The 10,008-nt window shown below is 34.9% G+C and overlaps 1 protein-coding gene across 1 annotated transcript; it reads right to left on the bottom strand.

Annotated features, from left to right (window-relative positions):
• Nucleotides 1–662: 662 nt before the first annotated feature.
• LOC113316803 (BTB/POZ domain-containing protein At1g01640-like) lies at nt 663–1,702 on the bottom strand. Its single transcript, XM_026564954.1, has 4 exons — nt 1,616–1,702; nt 1,355–1,522; nt 863–1,264; nt 663–767 (listed from the first exon to the last, which is right to left on the bottom strand). Exons 1-4 carry the CDS (start codon nt 1,700–1,702, stop codon nt 663–665), a joined length of 762 nt encoding a protein of 253 aa, XP_026420739.1.
• Nucleotides 1,703–10,008: the final 8,306 nt, after the last annotated feature.

Genomic DNA, 10,008 nt, shown 5'->3' with positions numbered 1-10,008 from the left:
AGCGCCTGAAATTTAGAAAAACCCAGAATCAAGTATAATCCCAAACCCAGAATCAAGTATAATCCCGCGCCTTTTTTGGCTAGGCGCTAGACCTGCGCCTTTTACAACATAGATGCGCATGAGTTCTGTATTGCAAACTCCTCAAAACTAGGTGTGTAAGAACTCTCTCCGTATTGATTTTATGGAAGAAAGCTTTGAGGGCATTTGATGGAGTTAAATAATTTACAAAATAGTTGCTTAGGAAACATGGAGTTAAATAATTTACAAAATTGTTGCTTGGGAAACTTTTGCAAATAAAAGTCTCGAGCTCTTCATAAATAAGTTCCGGGAAAAAGATGGATAGACGGAGTCGTTGTGCAAGTAGCTTAGCACAAATCTGGTGGCATACAATGACGCAAAAAAAAAAACTTAAGAAACTTGCATAGGCAACTAAATAACCAACTGTGTTGCAAATTGTAGTTAACACAATGGAAGTGGAAGTGCATCATCACCACTATACACAGTTTTGTTTCACATAAAAGTAGGTTTCCAAAATGTATTTCCTACCGTTAGTTTCGCCAAAAAGTATGAGCTACCCTAATTTGTTGCCATCGATCTTACATGCAAAAAATACCACTAAAGTTCTGCTAGGTGTTCATAGATCAAAAACTGAATTCATGGCATCAAAAGTACACTGCATCACCTCCCTCTATTAAGTGCACACAAAAAGCAGCATCGCTACTTGTCTTGCATCTCACCCTTCGTTGATTACGTTTTCTCCTACATCCCTGCATTAAACGAAGACGAAAAGGAGTATCACTACTTCTGTTGCCCTCCATTAATTGCTGGAGTAAGTGACCATGGAGGCCCTAATGATTTGTACCACCAACTGCGGATTCTGTTTTGCGAACTCATCAAATTCAGGTGTGAGAACTATCTCTTTATACTTGAGTACTATTGATTTTAAGACAGCAACTTTTAATGTCTCATTCGAGACAACTTCCGAGAGTTCTAAAATTTCGAGCGCATTTGACAAGTTCAATATTTTAAGAAGCTGATGCTCACAAATTTTTTGCAAGTGTGGAATCACGTACTTGTTGGCTGCTATTAATAGGGAGTAATAATGCTTCTTAAACTTTTCTACAGGCAAGTCTCCCCGGTAGAGAAACTCCAAAAAAGTCTCAAGTTCCTCATGATCAAATTCAGAGAGAGAGATGGAGTCGTCCGGTGCAGCTTTGCATAAATCTGATGCTAGCATGTTTTTAAATATCTTAGATCTTGATGCCTAGAATGTTTACACAAAAATATAATAAGCGTCAAGTGACTCAAGTCATAGTTGCAAGTAATAAATTAATAATATGGGTATAAAACTAACCAACAAAAATTTATGAGCCCGTATACAAGGACCACTGCTAGGCTTCACTTGAATGTCTGAGTAAATCCCCTCCCTAAAAGCGTCCGCTAAGTCGCTGAGAAAACCATCTAAACCAATCCCACCCTCCTCTTTCTCTACCATCGTCGCTCGGCTCCTACGCCTTTTCCCCTAATAAAATTCAACACAGCATCAACATGTTAATAACATAAACTGTCGGTACATGCATCAACATGTTAATTTAAAGGGTTTATTGATGCTTACCCAATTGGTATCCTCTGATATGGATCTTTCCTGCAGGTTTGTTTTTGTGAGTTCCACGACAATATTGTGTTGCCTAGGCTCCCTCATATTATTAAGTTTCCTATAACAAATGTTGCATACAGGAACCCCAACGCGCACAAATGTACAACGACTAACTTTAAGCTTTTTACAAATAGAACAAAGCATTCTTGGTCCTCAACAATACCAGACATGCGGGTAGAAGAAGAGAATGGTAACTTATAAAAGTGGTTATCAGTTGAGCTGAATGAAATTACCGTCTACAAACCTCGTTGACGATGATTCTGCATGAAGTCCTTTGTTTGTATATACAGAAACATAAACAAAGTGATGAGGAAGTGGAATTGTTGATGTGGGTGCTCATTTATCCAACACGTACTACTTAAATGCTGAGAAATTGGAGATGCGTTGTTGACGTAGCTGCTCAGTTATCCAACACGTACCACTTAAATGTTCGGAAATAGACACATATCACATAACAAGTGTCATGCTTGAAGAAAAAATTGAGGAAAAAACATAACAAGTGTCATACCGACATGTTCCACTATCATGCGAAAAACAGTTTACACGTTTATATTAAGTATTATCAATTACACACAATCCTCCAAGTGTACTACTCCCTCCGTCCCACTTCTAAGTGACCTATTTGAAATTTGCACAATTTTTAAGGCAAGCAAGGAAAATAGTATTTTTAATCATTTTTTACAATTATACCCTTATGAATAATAACTAGTGAAATTTAAAAATAGTTTATCTCTCAAAATACTCCACGGATGTTCGCAAATTTCATATAATTGAAAAGCATTTTAAAACACCTACGTAACGAATATAAACATGCCTATCAAATTATACATATTTCATATATTATTTATAATTAACTAAAAGGATAATTCCGGAATATCTCATTGTTTAGTGATATAGGTCACTTATCATTGGGACAAAATCTAAAATCAAATAGGTCACTTAGGAATGGGACGGAGGGAGTACTATATATTTTACGTGGATATCACTAGTCTGCCTGATGTACAAGTCGCAGCTTGACCAATACTCATATACTACATGGATTTCCCTATTTCACATGCTTTGTCTAGGTCTAACTTTATTAGTCAAAGGTTCAATACTCATATATGGCTAAGGAGATCACGCTCGCCTAACGTAGACACTCAACTCTTTGATACTATTTCTCAGTTAACGCTTGGTTCATGTTGGCAAAGTCTTGCTGCTGGAAATAGTTGCGGCATCTTGATATGTACCTCGTATTGGATCCATGTCACTTAATGAACTCGACTATATTAGACGTCCAGTGTATTAACCGATTATGACTCGGTTGGGCTTCAGTCGTCTAATTTTCGCATTGTTCTAAGATCAATGATAAAAACGAGACTCGGGGAGCTCAGTATCTATGTCGACTCAAACTGAAAACGGTGATCAAACTGCAAAAAGTTAATATGCACGGGTAAAATTCTCGAACACTGATTGGACTCCAAGAGTCAGAAGTGGAAACATGTTCATAAAATTGTTTAAAAAGACCAAAACCAACAATTCCTGGGTGAAAAGAACATTTAGATTTTGATACTGTCTAAATGGACAAAAATATAAAAATAGTCGGGATGTAAACAGTTTCATCCTACCCATTTTCAAAAATTCTTTTTCTTATTTTTAATTTACATCAGGATGTATCCAGTTTCATCCTTGCTATTTTTTAGGTTTAGGTCAGGATGAATCCAATTTCATCCTTGTAATTTTTTTGATGTCCATTTCACCTATAATAACTTTTACCCGTCCATACAAATGACCCATTTTCCAAAACATGTTTTGTTCATAGTCAAATTTCGTAGTCTTTACCGGGAAGAGAATTGACAAGAACGGAAGTGAGTTAAAGTATGAAACCTGATTTGAGGCATATTTAAATATTTTGAGACATACAAACCTATTTTCCTATCTAGAATGGGTTTATGGTGTCCAACAAGTGGATAGATTACTAAAGTATTCTGAATTATACTAAATTACTTAAATATCCTAGCCTAAATGTAATACATAAAGTTAAACTAACTAATCATCAAAATTATTTCCAAATTAAAAAATCATTTTTATTCATAACCTCATTTATTTATTAATCAAACAGTTCTGACTTTATTTTCATTGGTGATTAATTGTTGATTCATAAATCTTTGATCATTCATTAAAATAAGTCGTGTGAAGCGTTGCACAAATAGATGTAGCTTTAGATTTGCATATTCGAACCCAGATCTTTGTTCTTCCTTTTCATTTTATGTTTCAGAAGAACAGTTTGGCTAATCATTAAACATCAAAATGATAGCCGAGCTTCACTTTGTGAAAAAATACACTTAGTTCGGTTGTTCAATTTTTATTCGAACCAACCGAAACTAAATCGGTCAGTTACAGAGTGAAGCTCGGCTGATAACTTGTCAGCCAAGCCTATGTTTTTTGAAAATATACTTAGGGATTCGACTGATAACTTGTCATAAGAATCTAAGTATATTTTCAAAAAACATAGGTTTGGCTGACAAGTTATCAACCGAACTGTTCATCAGGTCAGTAGATCTAGGTTATAAAAGTGTATTTTTTTTGACAAATTCAACTTATAAAAAGGACATTACAAGTCTACATTTATATTAACAAACCTTAATTATCCATTAGATCAGCAAATCTCAAAAGCCAAATTTTTAATTCTTTTCTTTAACGCACCCTAACCGAAGTATCTCTCTCGGAAAAAAAAATCTTTGCAACTATTAACATTAACTACTAAATATTATGATTAACACTAATGAAGTAAGGACGTTATTGTTGTGATAGAAATATGATAGATAAGTGGTTCATGATTTTACCACATAATGACTATATTTTGCCATTACCTTGTATAATACAGGTTTCTTAATTATCCATAATGATAAAAATTATCATACACCCCATCGGCCCATCGTCACAACTTCGAAAGCCCATTCTTTATCTGAACAGCATGAGGCAGATACAAAGGAGAGATACTATATATGATTGAGATCAAGAAATTTCTCCAATGTCCCGAGAGTACTCCATGAGAGTTCACATTAGCTGAAAAAAAACACACCACAAAGACCTGTAAAACTCAATTCTAAAATAGGTACCAGCAATTTTCGTGTTTGAAACTCTGAACTCACAAGAAAACATATGCTCATTTGTTTGAGCCATTCCCAACAGACACAGGCTCGACTTAGGTTTATTTGTGGAATGACAAGGTACGTAGTTGCGCTAAACAGAAAAATCCAACCATCAGGCTCTTGAAAAGTATCACAATTTGACTTGAACAGTTCTCATTTTTCGGACCTAGTTTCTCATTTTGAAGCTAGTCTTCTCTCCTTCCGACCAGTCAGTTGCTTCCTCTCCCATTTCTTCATTTTTATTTCAAGCGACAACCGTTAGGTGGAATTTTTTTTTTTTTTTTGATAGGTAAGAAGAGAAACTATATTAATAAGATGGAAAACAAGGGTGAGATGCCCCGGCTTACAACCAACCAAGGAGAGATCCAAAAAGGACCAGTAAAACTGAAAACTGTAACAATCCAGAATAACAAACAACTAGAAACAGAAGGAGTGAATTGAAATTGTTACAAAAAGGTAAAACAACCCCGTCAATGCCGATTGAGAACAACCCTTTCCCATCTGCTTATGAAGTTTTCTAGAGAGACACCCTTAAACAGCTCTTTGTGACTTAACTATAAACCTAACAACACTTTGACACTTGCTATAAGCCTATAACTTGAGCTTCAGTTGAGCTTAACCTTCTGGTGGAATTTTAAACCAGCAACGTAGGGACTCTTATTTTCAGATGAGGTTTCCACCATTATTAGCAAGAACTTGTATCTGCGGCACTATCCGGTAATGATGATGATTCATGAACAACAGTTTCTTTCTTCCGCTTTTCCACCATTTTGAGAAATATCAGACACAACTTTATATTATTTAAAGAGTTATAAAACCCACCCGAAAGTGTAGGAAAAGAAATATTATAGGGTGGTGGCACCGTTGATACTCAAAAGAAATAACTCGAAAGTGTTGCCAGAAAGTGTAGCATCATCATCCTCTCACCAAAAATTACCAATGCCAAAAAATTACCACCATCATCATTGACTTAAGCAAATCTCTTTTTTCCCCTAACTCGTCTAAATTTAACCTACTAGGTCTGAGTCTAAATTTGTGAACCAGTAAATATATACTCAAAAACATGATTCACAATTTTGCCAACTTCTAGCCATACACGGTCTAACGTCGAAAAATGAGTGTCCGATAAATTAATTACCACGCCAATTGAATAGAAAATGTACTGGGTATTTAATTGGCTTCCAGATCTACTCCTCAAATTCAGGAACCGACCGCAGTTAAAGTAGACGTTTAATTACGAAACACAAAATTGGTTAAAAAGACCAAATCAACAATTTTTGGGCGAAAAGGACATTCAGATTTTGATACTGTTTAAATGAAAAAAAATGTAAAAATAGATAGGATGTAAACAATTTCATCCTACCCATTTTCAAATACTTTTTCTTATTTTTAATTTACATCAGGATGCATCCAGTTTCATCTTTACTATTTTTTAGTGTCCGTTTCATCGTACTAATTTTTACTCGTCCATTTGAACCATGTTTTAAATATATTTGAACAAATGACCCATTTTCTGATTAAGAAACCTTAACAAACGGTCAGCTGTTAATGAAAGTAAAATAAACGTAAGAAAACAGAGTAAAAAGTACTTTTTTGCACTTGGTTTATAGAAGGGTAGCCAGCATTGTAAATTCATCGGGAATATCTTTGTTGGAGGAGTAGTCAATGCCGTGTTGTGCAACTCCTTTGTTATCTTTCTTTATAATAATAGACCCAAACTCGCCACTTTTCAATTCCATAATCACACTTGATTTTAGTAAAGCCACATCAGCAGCACTTTCCCAGTCATCATAATCTATTTCACACCTCCAATGGTCGTAATCTCTTACACGCAACTTTCTGAGTGCGAATTCGTGCACACTCCTTAACGAGTGTATATTTCACATTTTAATCTCTACCCTTAATTTAATTTAGGGAGTTATGTAACGAAGGTCGTGATTCTAAACATGGAGAGTAATGGGACCATCCGTTAAATTATCAACCAATCAGAAGAATATGTAAAATGTACATTCGTTAGAGGAGTGTGAACAGATTTGGACTCCAACTTTCTTAAAAGACATCTATTTTTAACTTTGAAATGTTCTGAACGGCACCAGGTCAGCTCCAAAAGTTAATAACGTTTTGGTTTTTACCAAATCCCATTTTAATATAAAAATGCAAACACTCATCACAGTTGCACAACGCCTTGCAACTGTCAGAGGGATTGAGCATGGATTTGCAATTCCACCGAGGGTATAATACAGCGATTCATGTTGTAAACAAGATATTCTATAGAGATTTTTTTTATATGCAGATATTGCACTAACGGAAACCTGCAACAAGTCTTTTTGTCAATTGAAAGGCTAGAACAAGAACTCTATCCAAGTAAATATATGTGAAGAAAAGATCTTAGGTAGTTGAAGAAACTTGATTTAGGAAATCAAACGAAGACAACTAGATAAAGTGAAACTTGCAACAAAAGTCATTACAAATTTACAACGAACAAAAGCGGAGAGGTTAGTTCTCATTTATCATAATTGACTTTGCAATTGGTTTCAGACTAATAATACAATTTTTTTGATCGATCTAATCATAATACAACTTCAATACAATAGAAGAATGTAAAGACATTGAGAATAGGAAGTCACGCCCATCAGATTTAACTTATGTAGAATTCTCGGTGAACGTCGGCAGCCTTTAGTTACAAGACCTACGTAGTTTGATATCCGAGTAGTACAAAGGATAAAGGAATTATCATTCCGCCATAATAACAGTACAAGACCTACACAGTTTGAGATGCGGGCGTGTACGAAGGATAAAAGAACTATCATCCCGCCATCATAACATAAGGCAACCTACAATAAATGTATTGAAACTGTTAGAGATAAGAATACAACTGTGTAACTTAGTCAGCTGAACGAGTACACAGTGAGAGTCGTATGGCTATATTTACGATCAGTTTAGTCTTTGGTATTTTGAATTTGTTTTAAGTCTTTTGATTCAGTTAGAGTCTGTAAAAAATTTTATTTTCCATTATCAGTATAAATAAGACTCCAAGATCTCCACAATATCTGTGGAAGATATTCTACCAAAAATGATGTTCTAAGTTGGTATCAGGAGGGTTCGATCCCCTCGCTTTTCCGCTGTAACATCCACCACCATCACAACCCCTTTCATATCAGCATCCAAACACTGAAATCCCTATCTCCAAACTCTTTGTGTTCATCTTCAACTCTCACGCAAGCGACAAAAGAAGAACAAAAAAAAAGTAATTGAATCAGATCTATAAATTCTTCTCATTTTAATAAAATAATTTCTTCTCTAAAATTTGTGGTCGGCTTATCAAATAGAAGAAATCAAATCCATGGTGGATTTATCAAACCTTTTAAAAATGTTTGTTTTTCATCTATATTACTAATCTCCACCATCTTTCATACCATCAATACATGTCCTTATTCCCATCAACATCCTCTTTCAAAATCAGTTAAACAACATTATCACTATCAATACCACTTATGTCTGTTAACCAACACAGATCAATAACTTTTGTGTCTGTTAACCAACACAGAACTACAACTTTGAAGAGGTATTTCGACTATCTCATACTAAGACTTTGAAGAGGTATTTTGACTATCTCACACTATGAATTTGAAGAGAAACACCAATTTTCTCATACAACAGTTTGAGGGGTAGTTACAAGTTCGTTTCATTAAGTTCAAAAGATCAGCTAAGGGATATCTTTACCACGGTTCCAGTACATTAGAATCAAGTTGCACACTCGCAAGCTCCAGTACAACTTGAGGGGGGGATGTTAGAGATAAGAATACAACTGTGTAACTTAGTCAGCTGAACGAGTACACAGTGAGAGTCATATGGCTATATTTACGATCAGTTTATTCTTTGGTATTTTGAATTTGTTTTAAGTCTTTTGATTCAGTTAGAGTCTGTAACAAATTTTATTTTCCATTATCAGTATAAATAAGACTCCAAGATCTCCACAATATCTGTGGAAGATATTCTACCAAAAATAATGTTCTAAGTTGGTATCAGGAGGGTTCGATCCCCTCGCTTTTCCGCTGTAACATCCACCACCATCACAACCACTTTCATATCAGCATCCAAACACTCAAATCCCTATCTCCAAACTCTTTGTGTTCATCTTCAACTCTCACGCAAGCGACAAAAGAAGAACAAAAAAAAAGTAATTGAATCAGATCTATAAATTCTTCTCATTTCAATAAAATAATTTCTTCTCTAAAATTTGTGGTCGGCTTATCAAATAGAAGAAATCAAATCCATGGTGGATTTATCAAACCTTTTAAAAATGTTTGTTTTTCATCTATATTACTAATCTCCACCATCTTTCATACCATCAATACATGTCCTTATTCCCATCAACATCCTCTTTCAAAATCAGTTAAACAACATTATCACTATCAATACCACTTATGTCTGTTAACCAACACAGATCAATAACTTTTGTGTCTGTTAACCAACATAGAACTACAACTTTGAAGAGGTATTTCGACTATCTCATACTAAGACTTTGAAGAGGTATTTTGACTATCTCACACTATGAATTTGAAGAGAAACACCAATTTTCTCATACAACAGTTTGAGGGGTAGTTACAAGTTCGTTTCATTAAGTTCAAAAGATCAGCTAAGGGATATCTTTACCACGGTTCCAGTACATTAGAATCAAGTTGCACACTCGCAAGCTCCAGTACAACTTGAGGGGGGGATGTTAGAGATAAGAATACAACTGTGTAACTTAGTCAGCTGAACGAGTACACAGTGAGAGTCATATGGCTATATTTACGATCAGTTTATTCTTTGGTATTTTGAATTTGTTTTAAGTCTTTTGATTCAGTTAGAGTCTGTAACAAATTTTATTTTCCATTATCAGTATAAATAAGACTCCAAGATCTCCACAATATCTGTGGAAGATATTCTACCAAAAATAATGTTCTAAGTTGGTATCAGGAGGGTTCGATCCCCTCGCTTTTCCGCTGTAACATCCACCACCATCACAACCACTTTCATATCAGCATCCTAACACTCAAATCCCTATCTCCAAACTCTTTGTGTTCATCTTCAACTCTCACGCAAGCGACAAAAGAAGAACAAAAAAAAAGTAATTGAATCAGATCTATAAATTCTTCTCATTTTAATAAAATAATTTCTTCTCTAAAATTTGTGGTCGGCTTATCAAATAGAAGAAATCAAATCAATGGTGGA

The sequence above is a fragment of the Papaver somniferum genome, chromosome 10 (assembly GCF_003573695.1).
Source record: "Papaver somniferum cultivar HN1 chromosome 10, ASM357369v1, whole genome shotgun sequence".
In the NCBI taxonomy this organism is placed as follows: Eukaryota; Viridiplantae; Streptophyta; class Magnoliopsida; order Ranunculales; family Papaveraceae; genus Papaver; species Papaver somniferum.
This window is presented reverse-complemented; position numbering and strand designations above follow the sequence as displayed.

Excerpts from the sequence above, each read along its gene's own strand:
- LOC113316803 (XM_026564954.1), bottom strand. The coding sequence starts at position 1,702 with ATGAGGGAGCCTAGGCAACACAATATTGTCGTGGAACTCACAAAAACA. Across the intron at positions 1,523-1,615 it reads TATCAGAGGATACCAATTGG|GGGAAAAGGCGTAGGAGCCG; the intron begins GTAAGCATCAAT and ends GAATTTTATTAG. Across the intron at positions 768-862 it reads AACAGAATCCGCAGTTGGTG|GGATGTAGGAGAAAACGTAA; the intron begins GTACAAATCATT and ends CGTTTAATGCAG.